This window comes from Drechmeria coniospora, chromosome 01 (assembly GCF_001625195.1).
Source record: "Drechmeria coniospora strain ARSEF 6962 chromosome 01, whole genome shotgun sequence".
In the NCBI taxonomy this organism is placed as follows: domain Eukaryota; kingdom Fungi; phylum Ascomycota; class Sordariomycetes; order Hypocreales; family Ophiocordycipitaceae; genus Drechmeria; species Drechmeria coniospora.
Window position 1 is genome coordinate 12,515,554 of NC_054389.1, and position 22,707 is coordinate 12,538,260.

The 22,707-nt window shown below is 59.2% G+C and overlaps 8 protein-coding genes across 8 annotated transcripts; 4 read left to right on the forward strand and 4 right to left on the reverse strand.

Moving 5' to 3' along the window:
* Nucleotides 1–3,291: 3,291 nt before the first annotated feature.
* DCS_03300 (uncharacterized protein) lies at nucleotides 3,292–5,097 on the forward strand (the record flags this gene model as incomplete). The annotated part of the gene is made up of 1 exon (XM_040800622.1): nucleotides 3,292–5,097. One exon carries the CDS (start codon nucleotides 3,292–3,294, stop codon nucleotides 5,095–5,097), a length of 1,806 nt encoding a protein of 601 aa, XP_040661505.1.
* Nucleotides 5,098–6,465: 1,368 nt separating this feature from the next.
* On the forward strand, nucleotides 6,466–7,655 carry DCS_03301 (uncharacterized protein; the record flags this gene model as incomplete). Its single annotated transcript, XM_040800623.1, has 3 exons — nucleotides 6,466–6,751; nucleotides 6,837–7,350; nucleotides 7,493–7,655. 3 exons carry the CDS (start codon nucleotides 6,466–6,468, stop codon nucleotides 7,653–7,655), a joined length of 963 nt encoding a protein of 320 aa, XP_040661506.1.
* Nucleotides 7,656–9,797: 2,142 nt separating this feature from the next.
* Nucleotides 9,798–10,874, forward strand: DCS_03302 (uncharacterized protein; the record flags this gene model as incomplete). The annotated part of the gene is made up of 1 exon (XM_040800624.1): nucleotides 9,798–10,874. The coding sequence occupies one exon, from the start codon at nucleotides 9,798–9,800 to the stop codon at nucleotides 10,872–10,874; it is 1,077 nt and encodes a 358-aa protein (XP_040661507.1).
* A 339-nt stretch (nucleotides 10,875–11,213) lies between these two features.
* Nucleotides 11,214–12,457, reverse strand: DCS_03303 (putative protein-L-isoaspartate O-methyltransferase; the record flags this gene model as incomplete). The annotated part of the gene is made up of 3 exons (XM_040800625.1): nucleotides 11,214–11,373; nucleotides 11,456–12,322; nucleotides 12,450–12,457. The coding sequence occupies 3 exons, from the start codon at nucleotides 12,455–12,457 to the stop codon at nucleotides 11,214–11,216; spliced, it is 1,035 nt and encodes a 344-aa protein (XP_040661508.1).
* Nucleotides 12,458–13,103: 646 nt separating this feature from the next.
* Nucleotides 13,104–14,261, reverse strand: DCS_03304 (metal homeostatis protein bsd2; the record flags this gene model as incomplete). The annotated part of the gene is made up of 2 exons (XM_040800626.1): nucleotides 13,104–13,667; nucleotides 13,734–14,261. 2 exons carry the CDS (start codon nucleotides 14,259–14,261, stop codon nucleotides 13,104–13,106), a joined length of 1,092 nt encoding a protein of 363 aa, XP_040661509.1.
* A 105-nt stretch (nucleotides 14,262–14,366) lies between these two features.
* On the reverse strand, nucleotides 14,367–14,927 carry DCS_03305 (uncharacterized protein; the record flags this gene model as incomplete). Its single annotated transcript, XM_040800627.1, has 1 exon — nucleotides 14,367–14,927. One exon carries the CDS (start codon nucleotides 14,925–14,927, stop codon nucleotides 14,367–14,369), a length of 561 nt encoding a protein of 186 aa, XP_040661510.1.
* Nucleotides 14,928–16,543: 1,616 nt separating this feature from the next.
* On the forward strand, nucleotides 16,544–17,039 carry DCS_03306 (uncharacterized protein; the record flags this gene model as incomplete). The annotated part of the gene is made up of 3 exons (XM_040800628.1): nucleotides 16,544–16,561; nucleotides 16,630–16,818; nucleotides 16,896–17,039. The coding sequence occupies 3 exons, from the start codon at nucleotides 16,544–16,546 to the stop codon at nucleotides 17,037–17,039; spliced, it is 351 nt and encodes a 116-aa protein (XP_040661511.1).
* Nucleotides 17,040–17,605: 566 nt separating this feature from the next.
* Nucleotides 17,606–19,032, reverse strand: DCS_03307 (putative tricarboxylate transporter mitochondrial carrier protein; the record flags this gene model as incomplete). Its single annotated transcript, XM_040800629.1, has 4 exons — nucleotides 17,606–18,107; nucleotides 18,162–18,309; nucleotides 18,358–18,489; nucleotides 18,543–19,032. 4 exons carry the CDS (start codon nucleotides 19,030–19,032, stop codon nucleotides 17,606–17,608), a joined length of 1,272 nt encoding a protein of 423 aa, XP_040661512.1.
* Nucleotides 19,033–22,707: the final 3,675 nt, after the last annotated feature.

Below are 22,707 nucleotides of genomic sequence, written 5' to 3' on the forward strand. Positions count from 1 at the left end.
CCAACGGATCGCAGCTCCCTAGGTTGGGCAGCTGGCCAGCCAAAGGAAGAAATGGTGTCAAGAGCAGGAGAGAGCGATACCCGCGCCAATGGTGCCAGAAACTATTCGTTCTACTAGCGCACCTGAACCGACGGTATCCTTGCACGAGCATCCTTGCACCAGGTTGGGCAACAGCGGCATCACAAGGCCTAGAACATGAGCTGATGGCCCGTTAGTCGACGGCTGAAGGGGGCAACGAGAGGCGGCAAGGTGAGACGTCATTTCGTTTGCCAAGCGGCCAAGACGCCGATCGCGGGAACTGCCATAAGGTTGAAAGCTTGATGCCAGCCTGCAGAGGAACAACCGACGCAAACGAAGCAGCAACCAAGACCAGGGGATGACCGAGGCAAACGCAGGGTGCTTCCAAAAGCACAGGAGACACGATTGAAGACAGATTCCAAGCACACCTCGCACCCCGGCGCACGAGGACGCAACGAGGTCGCGGGCGGCAAAGGCAAGCGCACCCAGCGCACGAGCAGCTCTTCCGTCGGGAGGCAGGGAAAGGGCAAATGAAAATCAAACTATACGAGTAATAAAATGAGGAGGATTTGTGGCTTGCCATGCCTTGTCAAGCGCATGATTCACACGCGACGGTGCTCAATGTCGCAGAAGAGAGACGGTGGTTGCTTTTGCGTCGACGTCGGGCGTCGCGAACCCTGCACCGCAAGACCTCATCACTTTCAGCCATCATTTGGAGGCGCTCAGCCCAGCGTGACAACAAACGCGGTGGAGCCAACTGCCGACAGTGGCCAGGTACGGGTATTTGCGAGCTCCGAGTTCAGTCCTCCTCCAGGTCGTTGCACTGCACGTAATACGTGGCGGCACAGGTTGGCGAAGAGCTGCGAGAGATGTGCATATACGAAGTGGAAGTGAACAATTCATCCTTCGAGGCGCTTGCCCATGTGCCTTGCCGCCGGCCCGGACGTGCAAGCTTGTGACGGGACGGAATTCTCCGTAGACAATCGTTGCAAAGGTTGCCCCTGACTCACGGATCCCCTGACTACTGCAGAAGGCCGGGCAGTTCGCGTCCGGCATCTCAGCCCTGCGCATGGGAGTCTGCGGCCCTGGGGAAGGAGAGGAGACATGGAACGCGGGGGCCACGGGGACGGCAACTGCAAGGGTCGCCTTGATGCATGGCTCGGTATTTCTTATTTCTATTGTTATGATTATGATTTGCTTTTCCTGACATGGATCCCTGCGAATGCATACTTACATACAACGTGTCCATGTACGAGTACCGCTACACAACAACACGGCACAATTATGCAGCGAAATGGGATGCGCAACGCCTCCCACATGCACCGTATGAATACATGCATGCATATGCACAAATTATCGGGATGAATAAGACGGTTGACCTCGATTGAGGTATAGGGTAGCGCGTTTATCAGGAGAAGCGTTCATGATCGATGGGATATCCGAATCCACGAGAATATCCACGATAATTTCTGTTGCCCAAAAAAAAAGGCGAAGAGAGGCGAAGAGGTGCTCGTAGAGAACCTCAATATAAAAAAATTAATCATCAGCATGTACATTTCACGTTGAGTTGTCAACAAAAAGGATCTGAATGGCGGCATTTGCGATTAGGACGTGGAAGAGAAATCCGACGACCATGATGGAACATTATGTAAGTACTGTACGTACTTAAGTACTCCTTAGGAACCCCGTACTTACAGTAAAGCTTCCATGTACATGTACTTAGTTGAAGACCGTACTGTACTTGCTATATACTTACGTGTGTGTGCAGTACCTGTACTCCGTACATACCCAGTACTTACATGCACGAACGTGTGCACCTACTCCGTACTATGTGAGTACATCATGGACTAATACAAGTACGGTCCTTGTAAGTACTTACTCCGCTCACGGACATGCACTGTAAGTACCTACAACTACATGTACATGTACATGTGTACCTACTTCCTGTACTTTTACAAGTACAGATACTTACTCACAAAGAGGAACCCACAGAGGGATAGAAAGTCCTAGCGCCTACTGGTATCCAGTACCTGCCATGACCCCAACAACATACCTGCATACATGTACTCCATACATGTGCCCCGTAACAGCGGGTTAGTAGTGAGACGCCAGATCATGCAGCCAATGATATCGCACCGATTTCACGACCCTTGTCCAAGGGGAAACAATAGCCGCTTGGCCTAATGCGCACTAGTATAGACAGCTGTCCCGCCCCTTTTATTATCCGGTCAGACGGTTCACGCCGCGAGGCGTTTCCTGCACATTTTGACCGCCATCTGGCAGCATCAACCGCTTCAGCTAACCAATTTCGATCTCGTACGACGCAGAGAGATGGCCAAAAATAACTCGGGTACGAGATCGAAAGACGATGACGAGCGTGTGCCCGTGGGGAAGCCTCCTAGGCGTGCCGTCACCTCACGACATTTTCGTCTCGTTGCCGGTGGTTGGCCCGTCGTCCCCTTGCCGCTGCCCATGGACGAGGCAAAGGACGAGTCACCCGGCGATGGCGATGACTGATATGTACAGGTACTCCGTACATGTGCCGTTTGATTGACCGGCAGATAGGCGTCATGCAAGGCAAGCTCCTACGCCAGGGGCACAGATTACGGGTGGCGGTACTTGCAGCTCCTGCGAGGGGGTGTGCTGCTGATCAGGACCTCGGCGAGCTTTGCTTATTGTCCAAGGCGCCATGACAGCAGGCAGTCTAGGATTGCCTACCACACTTCTCGCCTTTTGGTCAGTCAATTTCCTCCGCCATGATGGGACGGTAGTACTGATCATCCCTGCACACCTAGGGGCGCTCAGACGACCCCGGCTCGAATGCTCAAACGACAGACATGGCCGACCGCCTTGATTCTGTGCCGCCTTGCTTGCCTCGGAGCCTTTTCACGCGGACACGGATACGATGACGGCCAATGATGGACGTCCAATTTCACTTGGACGCGCCCTAGAGGCGTGCGCTAACATGTTGGATGCTGTTGGCCACGGGGTGTGCGCGTCGAGGAGCGGTCGGTGGAAACGGATCCCGACTCATCCGCCGACGTGCGAGGTCAGCTTCTCGCCAGAAAGGTCTGTGTCAGTGTCCAGAGGACGTCCCGAAGACGCGTATTTCGAGCGGCGGGCATAAATAGCGTCGACGGCCCCCTTGGAACCTCACGCCTGAACCGACAGGACTCAACCTGATTGCCGCAGTCCGCACCCACAGTCATTACCATCCCATTCGTTTTCTAACGTCATTCATTCATTCATACTGTACTCGAGCATTGGTTCACCATGAAGATCACCACCGTTGCTACCCTGCTCGTGGCTACGGCCATGGCCATACCGTCGCCGCACCAAAACAACTATCAGGAGCCTGATGGCCGCGACAAGTGCCACGACGGCAAGGGCTACTGCCATCCCAAGCACCTCGGTGGCAAGCACCTCCCGCACCACCACAAGGGCCACGGAGGTGACCGTCGCCCGCTGATCGATCTCGAGATCGGTGGCCACAAGGGCCGCCACTACGGCGGACGTCCCTCGTCCCCTCGCCGGGGCGGCCGCCACCCGCTGCTCGATCTCGAGATCGGCAACTTCCCCCACCGCGGTGGCCGAGGCTACAGCCCGTTCCGCGGTGGCAGCAGGGGCTACAGCCCTCGCCGCGGCAACCGTGGCTACAGCCCACGCCGTGGAAACAGCCGTAGCCACTCCCGCGGCCGCGACCACAGCCCTCGCCGTGGCAACCGTGGCTACAGCCCCCGTCCCGGCGGTCGTGGCTACAGCCCTCGCCGAGGCTACAGCCCTCGCCCCGGCGGCCACGGCCCCGGCCCTCGTCCCGGCGGTCGTGACTACAGCCCTCGCCGCGGTCGCGACTACAGCCCTCGCCGAGGCCGTGACAACAGCCCCCGCCGTGGCCGTGACAACAGCCCTCGCCGCGGGCGTGACTACAGCCCTCGCCGCGGTAACAACGACCACCGCCCGCACCGCGGCTACAGCCCCCGTCGCGGCGACAATGATCACCGCCCGCACCGTGGCTACAGCCCTCGTCGCGGCGACAACGATCACCGCCCGAACCGTGGCTACAGCCCTCGTCGTGGCGACAACGATCACCGCCCGAACCGTGGCTACAGCCCCCGTCGCGGCGACAATGATCACCGCCCGCACCGTGGCTACAGCCCCCGCCGCGGCGACAACGATCACCGTCCGCACCGTGGCTACAGCCCTCGCCGTGGCGACAACAATCACTCCCCCATCCGTGGTCCCATTCGTCTTCCTCCTCTGAACGGAGGAAAGTTCATCCCCCACCGTGGTGGCAACGACTACAAGCCTCACCGTGGCGACAATGACCACCCTCACCGTGATGGGAACCGCTCTCCCCACCGTGGTGACAACGATTACAAGCCCCCTCGTCATCGTGACGACTCTCCTCACCGTGGCGGTGACCGATCTCCCCACCGTGGTGACAATGATTACAAGCCTCCTCACCGAGGCGACAACTCTCCTCACGGCGGCAACCACGACGGTCCTAACCGCGGCGGCAACGACTACACTCCTCCCCCGACTCCTCACCGTGATAACGATGGTCCCCGCCGTGGAAACGATGGTCCTAACCGTGGTAATGATGGTCCTCGCCGCGGCGGCAACGATGGTCCCCATCGCGACAACGATGGCCCTCGCCGAGGTGGCAGCGATGGTCCCAACCGTGGCAACGATGGTCCTAACCGTGGCAATGACGGCCCCCGCGGTGGAAATGACGGTCCTCGCCGCGGTGGAAACGATGGCCCTAACCGTGGTAACGACGGCCCCCGTGGTGGAAACGACGGTCCTAACCGTGGCAACGACGGCCCCCGTGGTGGAAACGACGGTCCTAACCGTGGCAACGACGGCCCCCGTGGTGGAAACGACGGTCCTCGACGTGGCGGAAACTCTCCTGCTCCATCGCCCAACTCGCCTGCCCCTGCTCCTGCCCCTGCGCCTGCACCTGCTCCCGCACCTGGTGCTCCCGCCCCAGGCTCTCCTCCGCCTCCCGCCTCCCCTCGTGGTGGAAACCCTCCCCCTGCCCGAGGTGGTAACCCCCCTCCTGGTCGTGGTGGTGACTAAATCACCTGCCATGTCCCCCGCCCGCAAATTATTTGGCAACCTTGCCAACTTGTGTCGGGCGATGGGTCGCAGTGTAAATTTTGTGTGGGATGTAATGCGGTGAATCGATGTTAATAGTCTTGATTTTCTTGCGCCTAACCTGGAGATTCATATGGAAGAAGAGATGACAATAGGGCACATTGTTCTGTATAGATCAGTAGCATATTACATTTCTTCGCGATGCCACTTGACAGTTCGTCTTCTGTCCACGTTGCTTTATTTCCGTGTCATTGCTATTCTTCTCGTGGACAACTCCGAAGGGCTAAGCGCGTCTGTATATACAAGGCATGTGGCGAGAAACGTAGTCAGCCAGGAGACAGCGCTCTGCGGACTGCCTCGCCGTCGTCTGCACATGCCAAGTCACTGGCATAGTTTTGACGGATTGTGTATTTTTGCTCCTCATGAAATGGGCTGTCAAGTGACTCGTTTTTTGGCGTGCTTGCTTGTACATGTCTCATCCGTACGCGGCCGTCGACATGAATTGAACTGTTTGCAGATCGCAGGGCTTCCCCAATGATGAAGTCACGTTGTAGTCAATGGCGAGAGGCAAGGTAACATTGGTTAATGCTGCATAAAAATAGACGGTCAGCATCATTTCCCTTGAGAGACAGAAATAATAAATTCCATTTTGCGCTGGACGTTGGCTGCTTTGCTCATGTTAGGATAGCCTCACGCACTGGCCCGACTGGCCCGGGCCGGACCCCGTTCGTCGTGCGAATGAGGTAGGGTCTGTCTCGTCCGGCTCGTGGGTCGGTTCGGCATTCGATCGAGAATATAATAACCCATGTAGGGAGTGCTCCGTGCAGGTTGACGAAAGGTGCAGGGAATGTACTCCGTACTCCGTAATACTCTGTAGGCTTTTCTGTTCGCCCAGTTCTGGCATTCCACCGTTGGCTTATGCATGCACCTCGAGGTCGTCGGCTGTCGTTGATTGCCCCTCTATCCACGGAATCAGGATTCTGTTGTTAAAAAACAAGGTTGCCACTGTCGCACGATATGCTGGCTCGCGCAGGATTCGCTTCCGACTCGCGCCTCGCCATCGGCTAACTCCGTGCGGTTCGGAGCTCGGACATGTGCCATGTCCGGAATCGACGACGAGACCAACGAAAGAAAATGGTTGGCAAACAGCCATGCGCGTCATGGTTCCGCCGAAGCCGCATCTGCATGGACGAGATCGAGCTGCGAGTGTTCATATACTGAGCGGTAAATGTCGCTCGCATCTTGCTGGATCGGTTGCACGGGGACAAGGCGTCCGTAACACGTACCGGTACAAGTTGGATCCCATCAATAGCGCTCCACCACGTTGCTATCATTCCTCCCACTTGCAGCATGGAGAACAGGAACATCGTCTTCGTCACTGGTGGAAACACGGGCATCGGCTTCGAGACCGTCAAGGCGCTTCTCTCGTCCCCCAAGCGGTACCACATCTTTCTCGGCAGCCGCACGCCGTCGAAAGGCGAGGATGCCGTGGCCGAGCTGAAGAGGATGGTGCCGGCCACCGAAAGCACGGTGGAAATGGTGCAGATCGATGTCCAGGACGACGCCTCCATCGACGCGGCCGTTGCGCTGGTCGGGGGCAAATGCAACAGGGTCGACACTCTGATCAACAATGCCGGTACGTAGCACCCCATCCCCTCGTGCGAAGGGGATGAGAGGCAGAAGGATGAAGCGCTCAGAGACGTGGTAACTGAAGCACCTAGGCGCCGCGTTTGACACGAGCTTCGAGAACGATGTCCCCCAGTTTCGGGCCATCCTCAGCAAGGCCTACGACGTCAACGTCTCGGGCGCTCAGGTAATGACGGCGGCCTTTGCGCCCTTGTTGATTGCCTCGTCCTCGCCGCGCCTCGTCTTCGTCACGTCCGGCCTGTCGACGCTCTCGGGCAACGCGGCAAGCTTCATGCCACCGTGGGCACCGAGGCCGGTGGCGGGCTGGCCCAAGAAGGACCTCTTCGTCCCGCAGGGCTACCAGGCATGCAAGGCGGCGCTGAACATGATCATGCTGACCTGGCACTGGATCCTTCGGGAGGACGGCGTCAAGACCTTTTGCGTCAGCCCTGGCTTCCTGGCGACGAATCTCGGCGGTGATCCTGAGCGGCTCAAGGCTGCCGGAGCGGGGGATCCGGCCATCGGAGGGGAGCTTCTTCGCCGGGTCGTTGAAGGAGAGCGGGATGATGATGCCGGCAAGGTCGTCTGCCAGCAGGGAACGCAGCCGTGGTGAGGTGGTAGGAGCGACGACGACCGCTTCCATCCGCTTCCCCGACGCACGAGGCTCGGCTCGGCACATTGATTTTCCATTTCCCTGTCCTTGAATATTTATTTCCTCCAACAATGAAAATAAACTACATTCGTTTGCAAGCCGCCTGATGTCGTGGCTCAACAACATCTTCGTCTCGCACGATGCCAATCCTTCCCTCCCGTCCGTTGCATCCAGCTTCTCCTCTGAGCAGCATGCCGCACCGCACAGCACCGCACAGCACCTCGATGGCCTCCTCTCTTGCTTTCGCCGTGAGCGAGACTAGGTTGGTCGTGCTCCCATTCGGTCACCCTCATGCTCGCTCTCATCTTCATCCTCCTCCGCCCCCTCTACTCTCATCTGCCACGTTCGGCACATGACGGAAGCGAATCGTGATGCACACGACGTCTGCCTCGACACGGAGTCGCTTGGCAATCTTCCCAGGCCGAGCTCGCTTCTTGACAAGCGCAGCTGCTAAATCCCGCATATATCCCTCGACGATTCGCATCTCATCCGGCTTCGGAGTCGACATTGATGCCGCAACGGAGAGAGGAACGGGCCTTTCTCTGCGATACGCCGTCGGAGAGGTCCAAATGGGCCTTGTTTCTCGCGCGGGGACGTTGTCCGTGAATCGCTGCTTCTCGACGTCCGTCGTACCTAGGTCGGCTCGTGCCCTGCTCTCCCTTGCACATCGATGGTACAGGCATATGAGTACCGTGACGCAGAGAACGGCAGCGACGAACATGAAAAGGGAGAGGAGGTGGTGGATAAAAATGGGAATCGGCGGTGTGCGGTTCGGCATCCTGGCCGCGTCTGGCCTCCTCTCGAACGTTGCGGATGTCCTTGGACTCGAAAAGCAATTTCCCCGGCTTGCTGGACTTGATTCCCGTCACCGTGGCCGGCCAAGAATCGACTGATATGCCGCTGCCGCCGAGGGTCGGTGTCCATGATATCGTTTCTTCCAATGTCCATATCCGCTCCGCTCGAGAAGGAGCTTGGATTTGAGTTTGAGCGCGCCTCCGTCTAATGCGACGCGAGGAGCAGTCGGTGTCTGGTTTGCATCACCGCTCCGCTGTACCGATCGATTCCATCAAATCAATTCCTTCTCCCCGTCCTGATCTCTCAGCCCATGACGTGCCGATTCGCGGCTACTGCGGGCTCGAACGGGAAGAGCCGGGCAGGGTCGCCGCAGTCGACGGCAAAGATACGAAACTAAGAAAGCATCTCATTGATTCGAGGCGACTTCCGATCGCACCGTCATCTTTCTATCATCCAAAAGTACATGCTCCGGAAGTTGGCGTCGACGACTCTTCCATGGCATTCAATTAATTTGATCGCAGGACGGAGCATTGCCGATTCGCACAGCTGATGTCATGGACGGTGGACCAACGTGAGCGATTGTCCGCTTATCCGACCTGCTCGTCCCATGTGGTGAGGTCATCGAGGCCAAGTACCGTCGGCAACGGACTGAACATGTCCGGACCCCTTCCCGGCTGACACGACACGCTGGGAACGTCGTCCCTGAGACAGCGCCACGGGTGAACAAGCAATGGAGTGAAAACTGAAAAGCCTCTTGCAAGCATGTTTGCTAACCCTTCTCCGCAGAAGGAGTTTTCATGCATCGGTTCAAGAGAGCTGGTGGTCGGCCCCGCTGCTTCGTGGACTCGAGCATCGGCTCATCGCCGCGCCTCGGAATGCTGCGTCCCGCTCCCTTGCCGGCGAACTACTCTGGGCTGCAGCATTCCTCCGTCGACTTCGAGAGCACTGCCAGCCCTACTCAAGCTGCGGTACCGCCCACTCCATTGGCGGCGGGCGGCCATCCCCGCTGGCGCTGTCTCACTCCTCCCCTCCCTACACGATGGCCAAGAGGTGCGGCCCGCCGCGATGGAGCGTCGTCGTCACAAACTGCAGAAGACTCCTCTTCTCGAAAATGAGCAGCGAACAGCGCTGCGTGATGCGACTCACGAAAATCAGTGTTGGCGAACGAGGGCTGATTCTGTTTGCTTCGCAACTGTTCCAGCCGGGGCTGGGCAGCATGGAGGCAGTGCAGGAGAGAATGTCATTCGACTCGCGCTCGCGTACACTTGCACATTCCTCACACGCCCACAGCCCAACCGCCAAAGGCCCGAAGGCGAGGGCGCTGTGACCTGCACCTCCATGCCTGGGCTTGGCTCGGCGTCGAGTGCCGTACGTGACACTCGGGGGCTGGGGATCGGCGACGGTCGTTGAGCGACCTATATATTCCTTGGCCGAAACGTCCTGCTTCCACGCCGATGGATCAGACCAGAAGCTCATCTGCATTCAGTACGAAGGTGAAAGTTCGACGAAGCAGTCAAGATACAAAACGCTTGGCATAAATCGTATTTCATTTCCCATCATCCATCGTGCGGCATCAAGGTCAAGCACTTGGACATTCTCCATTTACGCCATGAACCCGACGCGACCCCCCACGTCATTTACGCCCGTGCTCAAGACCATGGCTCGCGCCGCGCTGCTCGCCGGTCTTCTCACCGGCATTGGCGCTGCTCAGGATGCCATCTCCTCGAGCACCCTGGGCTTCCACTACATGGGCTGCGTCGCCGCCGCGCCCTCATCGTTCCCTCTCAGCCCGGCCGGAATCCCGAAGCGCTACACGGCGGCCGAGTGCTTCAGGGCCTGCGTCGCCGCCGGCGCGAACTACGCGGCGCTCGGCAACGGCTGCCACTGCGACAATGCCGCACCCGGCCAGGCTCCGCCGTACGAGTCCGCCGCCGAGAGCGAATGCTCCCAAGAGTGCATCATCGGCGACTGGAGGGCCGGTCGGTGCGGCGGCCCCCCCGCTTCCAACCCCGGCAGCAAGCAGGTGTTTAGCCTCTACATGCGGACCTCGCTGGCCTCCATCAGCCAAAGGGGGCTCATGACCGACGAGGAGGACTGCGACGACGACAAGAAGGCCAAGGAGAAATCAAAGGTCGTGCCCGTCGTCATCAAGGCGGCCGACGTGACCAAGACCATCACGTCGTGCCCCCCCGACGTCGTCAACTGCCCGGCCGCTCACAAGGCGACCTGCCCTCCGGGGGGTTGCCGGCCTGCCGTGACGAAGACGAAGACGAAGACGATGACGACGACGGAGCCCTGCACCGAGATGGGGACGCCCCCGCCGGTCGTGACCAAGATCGCCGTCGACGTCGAGAAGGTCAAGGCGGAGTGCCCGGGTGGCTGCCACGACGCCAAGGTGGCCGTCGCTGCCGATTGCCCAGGTGGCTGCCACGACTCCAAGAAGGCCGTCGTCCCCACCTGCCCGGGTGCCGGCTGCAACAGCACGAAGACGGACAGCGGCGAGCGGCACTGCGCAGGCGGTTGCAAAGGAACGACGGTGGTGCCCCCGCCGCCGGCGACGACGGCGTGGAAAGCGCCCACCGACGTGGTCGTCGTCGTCAGCGAGGGCGCCTTTCGTCGGCCGGCTCGAACGGCGGGGCTGTTCGGTCTCAGTCTCATGATGGCCCTGGTCGTCGATTTGTTCTGAACGTGGAGCGAAGCCGAGGCGAGGCGAGGGGGCGAGATGGATGGGAACGGACATGAACGGCGTTGAGGAATGGACTAACGGCCCTGGCGGCCCTGGCGGCCAAGGAGTGACGAGAGACAGATAGGTGACGGCGCAACGGGGCACAAATTTGACTTGGTGTTTGATGAAGCATGCGCACAAAAGGGACGCCCATGATGACGATGTAATGGATGGATGCATTTGTTAGCTTAGGTATTTCCTCGATTCGTCCTTTCGCACATATAGGGTTGGAATACAACATGGATTTTCGTTTAGCATCCGTGCCCCTCTCGACGGTCGCCATGATGAGCGGCGTGCCTGTCACCTGGGCCCGGAGCCGAGGCGGGTAGGGGCATCGGTCAAGGGCACATACCGCACCCCGAAGAGGCGATTCTTGCTGACGTTGCCGTCCTTGTCCTTGGTGATGAGCCAAACGTACTGGGCGTCACCGTAGCCATCTTCGCTGACGGGGATGAATATGCTTGCGGCCGGAGGATCAGCACACTCGGGTCCCCGACGGTGCCGACTCGAAGGATGGGAAGGGAAGGGAGGCAAGGACTCACCATCCGGGTGCGCTGAGCTGGTCCAGAAGCTGCGGGTGCACCTCCTTCGCGGCGGCGCCGACGTGGATGACGTGCCAACCGGGGCCGGCATTCTCCTCGACCCAGCCGCGCCTCCCGTCGCCGAGCCGGAAGCGAGCCCGTCCGGTGTCGAGCAGCTTCCTGCCCGCCTCGCTCTTGGCCATGTTCCGCTCCCCCATATCTCTGAGCTCGGGAATGTGCTCGAGGCCCACGACGAGGCCGCGGTCACCGGCCAGGGCGGCCAGGACATGGGTGAGGTAGCCGGAGCCGGAACCGATGTCGAGGATCCTCGGGGCGTCGGTGCCGGACGAGGACGAGGCAAGGAGGTAGGGAAGAACGTGCTCGACGGCCGAAGCGTGCATGTGCGGCGCCGATATGGTGGCGCCGTACCCGATGGCCTGGGGCGAGTCGTCGTACGGCAGCACGGGGGCGTAGTGTGCGCGGTCGACGCCCTGAAAGGCCGTCCTGGCGGCCGGGTCGGAGATGAGACCATTTCGCCACATGTTGTCGACGAGCGCCGCGTTGGACGATGCCGAGCAGCGCCAGGCCATGGCGGTGAGGGCGGCGGCGGGTGCTGCCGTGGCGTATGCCGTGGTGAAGGCGTCGAAGCGAGCGCTCCCTCGTGGGACGGCGAATCGGTCGGGACGACGACGACGCAAACTCGTGGCCTGCCGTCGTGCGGTTGACCTCACCACGAGGGCTGGGACTGCTGCTGCTGCTGCTGCAGCTTCAAAATACCGCGTGAGGGCCAGCTTGCCCTGCGTGAGATGGATGGTTGACGCGTGACCGACAGTCGGTGTGCCGCCGACTACGTGCTCGTCGACTCGGTGCTCATCGTCGACGGCACGGCTGGCATCGACGAGATGGAAGAAGAATGGTACGTGTAGTTATGATGGATGATGGAGCAGTGTTGTAACAAGAATGGGAGGGCAGCATCAAGCGGTGAGTGAGGCAGCGACGAAGCAAGTAACGTGACGCTGACATGATGAAGGAAGGAGGCGGGGTCGAGGTTGCCGACGTCACGAGCAGACAAGGCAGTGGGGCCAGCATAAACTCGCCACCCTCACTGTACACTCTCGCCCCTCACCATTATTCGCCTTTATTTATTCGCCTTTATTTATTCACCTTTATTCACCTTTATTCGCCACACGGCTGCGCAGTAGGTTCAAGTGGTGGGCAGTAAGCAGGATTAGTGGTATCATGATGTATGTATTCGTCCATGGCTTTTCGTCGAAGCAAAGCACAGCACGTGCAAGTCATCCAACAGGTTGCCATCGAACCCAGGCGTAGACTGCTGCCATGGTATGGAAGATCAGAAAATGCACGATACCGGTTGCATGCTGCGGCCGTCCGTCCTCCGTATACCAGCCCGTCCGGGGACTTTGGTTCGTCCTGGACTCGAAAGAAAAAGCAAAGGAAACAGAAAAGGAAGAAAGAGAGAAAGAAGGAAAGAAGCCAGGGCATGCATGATCGCCGTCGCCGCGGCCCAAAAAAAAAAACGCCCAAGGAAATGCCAGCCGGTCTCGCGAGAAGCCGTCAATGTCCATCGATGGCTTGGTGCATACGCGCGTGGGATATGTACAGGGCAGATTCGTCGGCCCGGTTCGGTCGAGGGGCTCAGACGAGGGGCTCAGACGACGCGCTCGGCCGTCTCCCCGTCGGCGATTATGGCGACGTTGAGGCCGCGCTCGGGGCTCTGCATGACGAGCTGCTCGTGGCGGCGGGCCTTCCAGAACTCGGCGATGCTCTTGATGAGGATGAACCAGCCGACAATCATCAGCAGGTAGGCCAGCCAGTCGGAGCCGGTGACCTCGTTGCGGCCGGCGCCGGTGACGTCGCCGGCCTTGAAGTCGTGGGCGTTGGGGTCGGGCGGGGCGGCGTAGCCGTCGGGGCCGCTCATGCGCGGCGACTCGCCGAAGCTGGCGCCCTTCATGTAGAAGCCGTACTGGATGAGGGTGATGCCGAGGCCGGCGCGCGAGCCGTTCTTGGCCGCGTGCGTCGAGTGCAGCAGGTAGGTCAGCAGGAAGCCGACGAGCTGGAAGGACGTCGAGATCATGCCGTTCCAGATGAAGGAGAAGACGGAGCCGACGGGCATGCCGTCGACGTAGACCTCGTCGAGGCCGCCGAAGCCGGGGGCGATGATGGTCGTTTCCCAGTACGGCGGGGCCGCGTCGGCGGCGGCTTGCTCGTACGACTGCCGTCGCGGGTCAGCGTGCCGTCGCGGGCGTGCGAGGGGGGCGGTGGCGGGTCAGGCACTCACGGGAGGCTGCTCGTCCTTTTCCGTGCTCGCGAGCTCCGGCCTCGCCGACATGTTGGCGAAGACGCCGTCGGTGCCGACGCCTCCGCCGACGTATCTCGTCCTCGAGCCGGCGGCGGCGGGGGTCGTCTGGGCGAAGAAGGCGGCGGGCGGCGAGACGACGCTGCTTATGGAGCCCGTCGTCGCGACGCTCTGGCGGACGAGCCGCTGCCTGTCGTCGGCCTCGTCGTCGCTGTCATCGTCCGAGTCGAAGGCGTCGGCGAGGGCCGCGTCGACGGGACGGGAGCGGACGGGGGAGGAGGATCGGGAGCGAAACGAGGGCGGCGGCGAGCTGGGGACGACGTTGGGCCTCGGCGCCGTCGGCGAAACGAGGTCGTCGTCGTGGTCGTCGTGGACCTGCAAGCCGGGGGTCGGGTCGGTCAGCCAAGGGTCGTGGCGGCGAGAGCGCGTCGCAGCAGCGGAGCGGCGGATGGGAGCGGCGGATGGGAGCATCGCATCAGAGCAACTCACCCTTTCGTATCGGCCGGCCATGGTGGATGAGCGGTAGGTCGAAGGTGATGCGGCAACCAAGAATTCGATCGGGCGCTGGCAGCCTGTCCTGTCGGGGTCGCTACCGTCGCATGCGGGGGGTGGGGGTCAGGTGACGACGACGCAGGCGAAGGAGGCGGGCGGAGAGAGGCGGTGCAGGGCAGCACGGGCGGCAGAATCAGGCGGCAGAATCAGGCAGCAGCGGTAGGCGGCGGACGAGACGAGAGCGTCGAAGGAAATAAACGAGAGGAAGAAGGGATCGCTAAAGGAGGCGGATCCCGAGGCTCCGCTGGAGGAGAAGAGAAGAAGAAAAATCCGACGATGGAAGGAGTGAAGTCGACTTTCGTCGAGTCGAGAGAGTTTGAGAGCACGGCGTTTGTCGAGACTCGCCTCGGCAGGGGAGGCTTCGTTAGGGGAGGCTTCGTTAGGGGAGGCTTCGTTAGGGGAGGCTTCGTTAGGGGAGGCTTCGGAAGGCGAGGCTTCGGTAGGCGAGGCTTCGATAGGGGAGGCTTCGCTAGCAGAGGCTTCGTCGGGGGAGGCTTCGATAGGGGAGGCTTCGCTAGGAGAGGCTTCGTCGGGGGAGGCTTCGTTTGAGGAGGCTTCGTCGGGTCGCTCGCTGAGCGGATGCTGAGGCCGGCTGACGCATTGGGAGCGATGGGAGGGGAGCATCAGGGTGGGTGGAGGCGGCCTCCGTGTCGCCAGCGAGCCTTTCGACGAATGGACGGATGCCCCCCACGGCTTCAGGGGACGACTTGGCGCCTTGGTTTGCCGTTTCACAATTGGGCGGCGATGCCGGCGCTGACCGATTCATCATCTGCGTTCAGCGATCAGTCATCCATCAGACAGGGGAAGCCAAGTATCAATACGGAGTACTGCAAGCACATATTACTTGCTGTAGCTGCACCTACATACTGTACAGTAAGTAAGTACTGACTGTGCTGTGCATGCACGAGAGGGTGCAAGCATTACCAGGGCTGCGCGGTATTGTTGTACATGGTAAGCAGGTACCGAGCCTTGCTGTTGCTAGAGTGTACATGTGCGCTCCCGCCATCGTGAGGACGCACAGTACGGAGCACTTGTACCGACCGCGCAAGGCTAATTAGTCGGTACTTCCAGAGTAGGTAACGCGTTAACCCAGGACGGAGCACCTCGACTCCAGCACACCCGTAATGGTGCCGAAACGTAGGGCACATGCAGGGGCTGCCATCAAGCATAACCACTCCGTACTTGCTTCATACCTGCAACAAGTGCCGTGCAAGTATACAAGTAACCGTACCTGCCAGGCACTGACTGCATCAACCAGGTAGAGTCACTTGACAAAAGTGACGATTCAGCTCTGCTACAAAGTTGACATTGTTGCCATGCCACTGCACCGAGCGCTGTTAGGGATGCACTCGTGATGGCACGTGATGCAGGCGTTATAGCACAAGTGTGCCGGTACATGCAGGTGCTGCTCCCAAGTACTAGGTACTTGTGCTACGCCGTAAGTACATTGCTCCGTACAGAGGTGCAAGTACTTGCATGCAATTACAGTACCTAGTAAGTAAGTACACTGCATGGCACAAGTACTGTGGGCGTACGGAGTAAGTACATTGTGCAAGCACTGTAAGCGCAAGTAACTGTAAGTACTTACGGAGTGCGATAATATTACGAGTACGTACTGTACGGAGTATTTCTTAGTACGGAGTACCTATTTGCACAGCTAATAATAACTGTAGACGTAGTAAAGTACATGTACACCTAATAAGTACATGTACACCTAATAAGTAACTGTAGACGTAACTAAGTACATGTACACCTAATATAAGTACATGTACATCTAAATAAGCAAACACTTACTCGTACTGGTGGGTGCCGGTGCCGAGTAAAAGTACATGTACTTGATGGCGTGCGAGTGTTAGCACTGCTCAGGTGTGACATGTACAAGGACAACGTAGATGTGCACAACCGACACTGTGCCTACAGCCTGGAGGCAAAAAGTGCCGTAATGATGCCGACTCGTACTCCGTACTGGCACCTAGAAGTCGTACGTGCAGGTGCTGGAATTCATCATCACTTGTTCTGGTCGCCTTGGGACCCTGGGGGATCCTTTGCTGCTGCATGATTCGGCCTGGGGCTGGACGATGGGGAGTGGACGGTGCGAGGTGCGAGATGGTGACGATCCGCACGGTACGGAGTCGATGACGGCTTCGACTGTCCGTCGACGGAGAATAAATTTCGAGCCCGCAGCCTCGTGTCGCCGCAGTCAGTCGCAGCAGCCGAGCTCGCTGCCCACGACCGCAGCCATGTCGCGATCCGTAGCGGTGCGTCGGCCTCCCCCGGCCTCCCCGGCCTCCCGTGCGTCGTGGTCGTTTGGCTAACGAGACGGCAGCGCCGCGTCTACGGCGACGTCTTCTCGCGGTGGCCCAAGCAGGACCTGCGGCCCGACTACCAGCTCCAGGACGTCATGCGTCGCGTCGTCGACGAGCGATATCCCTCCTTCCGGCCGGCCGCCGAGCCGGAGGAGCTTCTCAAGGCCCGCGCCCTGCAGTTTCTCGTCCAGGACAAGTTCCGCGACCGCGTGCGTCACCCCCCCCCCGTCGTGTCCGTGCCGACGCTCTCCTCGCCGACCGAGACGGCTGACCCGTGCACGCGCAGTACAAGCTCAAGGGCCCGATGCTCGAGCCGAGGAGCCAGCCGAGATACTTTGACGACCTCGTGCGGGAGATTGACGAGGCGCCCAACCGGTCGTGGTTCGAGCGCCTCGGCAAGCGCCTGTCGGGCATGATTCGGCTGCAGTGAAGAAGGACGACGAAGCGAGGGGCGCGCGAGACGACGGCAACCGCATGAACGCCCGTCCACCCGTGTGATCTAGCTACGCGAGGCACGCTCCGGGCCACGGCGCACGACGTCGCTGGCGGAGATGTCGCTGGGCGGAGCACGTCTGTCGTCCTTTTCATTCAGAACCCCCTCCCCGTCCCCGCATGTACATGTACGATAGTCTGTTTGTCAAGGGAAAAGAAATGGCAGTCTGCATGTAATGGAAGTCTGCATCTAATGGAAGTCTGCATGTAATGTCAGTCTGCATGTAGTGACAGTCTGACAGTCTGCATGTAATGACAGTCTGCATGTAATGACAGTCTGCATTTGATGGCAGGCTGCATTCGATGGCAGTCTGCATGTAATGGCAGCATGCATTTGATTGATGGTGTCGGTATGGTAGCCGCCGATATAATGTGCACCGCCATGGTAGCCGCCGATATAATGTGCGCCGCCATGGTAGCCGCCGATATTATGTGCGCCGCCATGGTAGCCGCCGATATCATGTGCGCCGCCATGGTATGCGACAGTCGTCCGCGCCGTCCCCCTCAGAGGTACCTCATCTCCGGGTCGAGCCGGTTCATCAGCTCCATGCTCTTCTCGTACATGGTAAAGACGATGCCGCCGCTCAGCACGAGGCGCACCAGACGCGGCAGGGCGCCGCTCCAAAAGGTCAGCACGCCCTCGTGGCGGAGGATGAGGCCCGCGCAGCGCAGGGTGCTGCCGTAGGTGGCGCGCGCGTCGGGGCTCTGCATGCGCGTCTTGACCGTGTCGAGCGGCTGGGTGACGAAGACGGTGACGAGGCCGGCGAGGCCGCCGATGCCAAAGGTGGCGACGGCGCCGAGCTTCTCGCCCGGCGCCGTGTAGGACTCGGCCATCTGCTTGAGAAAGGTGTAGGAGCCGAAGCGGGTGGCGCTGTTGGCCGACTGGCGCAGCGTCGTCGGCACGAAGCCCTGGAAGAAGCCGCGCAGGCCGCGCTCGCGCGCCATGATGGGCACGGCGTCGAGGAAGCCACGCATCCGGGGCGTCGGCGACTTGCGGTCGTCGATCCTGCGCAATATCCTCGGTCAGCGGACGGGCGAGCGTCGTCGGGGCGGCACTGACAGCGTCGTCTTGATGCTCTCCGTCGGCGTCACCGCCAGCAGGGACTCGGTCACGCCGGCGCCGAAGCCCGCGAGCACGGTCCGCGGGCCGCTGAGCTTACCGTCGGCGTCGGCGAGGAGGCTCCTGTACTGGTCAAAGGCGACGAAGCCTGGGGCGCGTCAGCCGTGGCGCCTCGCCGTCGTCCGAGGCCACTCACGGATGCCCGCCTTGGCCGCGTTGCCGACGATGAGCGTCGTGCAGCCGGCGTACCACTGCCTGCCAAAGGGCGGCCACGGCAGCTTCCGGCCCTCGGCGAGGCGCCGGTTGAGCTGCGTCCTCGTCTTGGCGACTGCGCGACCGTCAGCTGCGAGGCTCGGCCCGTCGCCGTCGACTGCCACCTACACTCGGCTGGATAGGTGATTGCTGCCCGCCCACGCGTTCCGTTAGCACCGGCTCGGCGGTCAAGCCCGTCGTCGGGGTGGCCTACCGATCTCGATGGCGCCCGCCGTCGACCCTGCGATGATGGACCGCAGCGCGCTCGGCCGCTTCGTCCTTTCGGGCTCCCTGTCGGCCGCGGGAGAGACCATGGCTGCGGTTCGCTGGCGGTGTCGAGCGGCGAGGCGGTGATGTGGTTTGTGGTGGAAGTGCTGGCGAGGCTGGCGAGGCTGGCAGAGAAAGCGTTCCGATACCGCTGTGGATCCGTTGTTTGGCGGTAGGAATCGGCCCGGTCACGAGCAGCACGGTATGAGTCGAGTATTTCGACTGTACGGAGTACGGCGGACAGGTAGAGTACATGATTCCCTGTACTCCGTACGGGAGTTGCACTGTGCTCGTGCTGCACACCTGGTACCGGTACGGAGAACATGCACAAACAAGTACCATTGGCGGGCATGGTACACTGCGCGCAAGTCGGTGTACAGTAATGATTAAATACCATGGTAGAGAGACATGGTACCGTGCGCTTGTACGGAGAACGGCACAGTACGGCGTTCTTCCGGGACTGGTCCCGTGATTGACGATGACCAAGCACCGGCGATGAAAGATATCCATCATCACGTGATGTTTCCATAATCACGTGATGCATCAAATCAATTGTCGCACAAGCAGACTGCAAGCAATGTCATGCCTGTATGCAGGCCCTCCCTCCGCTTGACCTCCTGGCCGACACCGAGGATGAAGTAGCCGACGCCGCGGATGAAGTACTTGCGTGCGCGACGCATGCCTGTGTGTCGGGAATAATGAAAGACGGGACGATGGCCGCCGCTGCGTCTGGTGTGTGGGCATCGTGACTCTTACCGCTACGATTTCCACCCCACCACCATCCATTGGCGATCCCCATGCTTTGTGCGCAAGCATCAGATGCCAACTCCAGCCGCTGCCTAGGAAAATTGGCCACGGAGGTCGGCGTCCAATCCCTCCCACCGTACGTGTACGATTGGCAATGTATAAAAGGCTGCAAGGAATGGGGATGATGCGAGGAAGAGAACGAGGTTGCTCAAGAATGGGTGTCGCTGGCATGGGTTGGCATGGGTTGGCATGGGACGACGATGGAGTGCTGCAGATTTAATCTTTCCCCTTTTCTGTCACCATCTCTTTCTTGTCGTGGCGGGCACCAAAGGCCTCGGACTTTTGTTTCTCGCCCTCTCGCCAATTCCCGTCGCGGTTGAGCGAGTTCTTGTTCCGGTAGAAATAGCGAGGTGAGGCGGTCGCGAAGTGACTGGTGCTTATCGTAGGGGATGGTTGTGATCCGAACCGGAAAGGAAACGGCCTCGAATGGGTCGAAGGAAGGATCGTCAAGCATCCGAAGAAGCAAAGTGGAAATAGGAGCTGTATGGAGATGGAGAGTTTGTCGGTCGCTTGATGTACACAAAACATGGGACTGGAAGACGGGACGGCATATGTTGGCCGAAGAAATGCAGGCACAACGCGGCTCCACGCTGCAGCGTACCGTAATGGTGGATGAACCCATTTCCTTTCGAAGCGCAACCCTTTGTCGGTTTTCTTGGGCAAGGGCTATGAGGATCGCCACGACGTAGGGGTCGTGCAGGCTGTTTCTAGGCGTTATTTTATTCACCCGGAGAAAGCACAATGACCCGAGGAATTAATATGCACTCCTGCCGAAAGGAGGAATGAACAAATCGTGACGAAACGCATCAATTCGATGCAGATCAACAGAGGCCGCGACAAGAGGTGGGTGACTGTCCAGCCCTGCCGTACCCTGGCGAGAAATACGGTGCGCCGGAGTGTCTGGGCGAGACGACAGTTGAAATAGAAGCCTATATTCTTCTGTTGCATCCTGTGAGCCGCGGTGTCCACGGCAGGGCAACGACAAGGTGGCATATTGACCCATGTGCAAACGGCCCCTCGGTCCCAACAAGCTTGGCGAGGACACCTTCTCGAAAGGGGACAGCCCAGCGTTGAAACCACAAGGCATGGGGTTTAGTACGCAGGAGCCTCGGCTGCCGAACAAACAAGGTGTCTTGACGGGGGGGAGAGGACTTGGATTGCCGAATGAGCATCCCGGCAGCTCAAGCTGGCGGTTGGTCCACTGAAGCGGACGCACGAGAAGTCGCTCCCTGCCACGACGACGGACAATCAGATGGATCGATGAGGGTTCGTCATGTTCGCATCGCAGTGTCGAGGTCGATGACTCGTCGAGGAAACCTGCGTCTTGACTTGGACGCCGGACCGCAAGGGTTGACCTGCAGGCGCGGGGGCCGTGGATGCTGCGAGAGACGAGGGACGGAGTTTGCAGGGTCGTGGTGTCATGATCGTGGTGTCGTGATGCCCGCTGTGAGCATGCCCTGCTCATGGATACGTTGATGCTGGAATGACATGGTCCGGCTACGGAGTAATGTTATGGCGAGTGCGGCACCGAGCACAAGCACAAGCACTTGCGCAGGCAAGTATACAGTGTATAATACAGGTACTCCGTACGGAGCACTGCCACCCTAATCCCGCGTTGACTCGGTGATTATCCCACGGTGTGTCCTGGCCTGTTTCGGTGGTCTGCACGCATGAATTTTCACCATGAACTGCTGTAATTTAGTTGTCCAAGGTACAAACTTACCACTGTACAGCTACATGTTCAGTGCAAGCTTCAGTGCAAGTAGATACTTGGCACTGTATGCGATACATGTGCTCCGTTCAGTTGCCTTCACTGCCTGCACTGACTGTACTGAGTGCGCTGACTGCACTGATTGCACTGACTGCACTGACTGCACTGACTGCGCTGACTGCGCTGACTGCACTGACTGTACTGAGTGCGCTGACTGCGCTGACAGCACTGACTAACCCTAGACTGCGCTGACTAACCCTAGACTGCGCTGACTGCACTGACTCACTTTAAAACGAGCATGCTGTTCAATCGAACCACCAGCCTTTTCAAAATGGATTTCCATCATCTTTGCCGTAGAGCGCATGTACTGCAACTGTATCGTCAAGGACTGAATGCAAGAAGCATGCCATCATGCAGCGCTGCTTAGACAGGAGGTCTGCATTATACGGTGATTTCCTCAATCGCATCATGGATCACCCACTTCATCATTCAGCTACACCACATGTACGGAGTACTCGCACCTACACCTGCATGTACGGCTGCTTGTAATTATTCGACGCTTGAGAACAAGTTCAAGTGCATCAAGCACTCGCAGTGTCCGTGAACCGCAAGTGCTTGCAATCATTCGATACTTGAGAACAAGTTCAAGTGCATCAAGCACTCGCAGTGTCCGTGAACCGCAAGTGCTTGCAATCATTCGATACTTGAGAACAGGTTCAAATGCATTAGGCACTCGCAGTATCCGTAAATCGCAAGTGCTTGCATCGATATGTCTCGTACAACCCATCTTGCCAACGCATTATATTTCGTGCTCGCCTTTATCCCTAGTGCTTGACTCCGCATCACGAGGTAACTCCCCAACTCAGCATTTGGTTTACTTATACAATACTCCGGTATGTTTAAGGCTACAGAGTGTATAAAGCATAGCTACAAGTCCGGATTGCTTGTACATGCATGTTCTCCGTCCGTAGGGATGTCCGTACACCGTAAGTACTTGCTTATATTGGCGTGCACGTAAGCGGAGGATATCCAGCTCCTATGCAGGGCGGGTTTTTCGACGAAACGTGAAAAATTTCGGTGCGCGGCCCCGCAGGTACCCCGGTACCTTTTGTTCGACGAAACATAAGAATCTAACCGTATCGGGCAACCGGCCCGGGAGGACGCGGGCGGCGGAGGAAAAAATACGCACGGGACGAGGCGTGCGTGCGCGATACGGGAAACGCAAACGGAAATGGATTTGGTTGTTGCGCCGAGCGGGAAATAAATAGTTAAGGTAAATGCATTGCGTCGGATTGAATTGACGGGCGGGCGGCCGGTCGAACAGGCGGGTCGTAGGGTGGGGTGGGGTGGGTGGGTAGGGGAGGGCGCAAGAGGGCGCGGGAAAAAAAAAATACGCACGGGACGGGGCGTACGTACGCAATACGGGAAATACTAACGGAAATGGATTTAGTCGTTGCGTCGAGCGGGAAATAAATACAACAAGGTAACCGTTCCGTTTAGTGCACACTC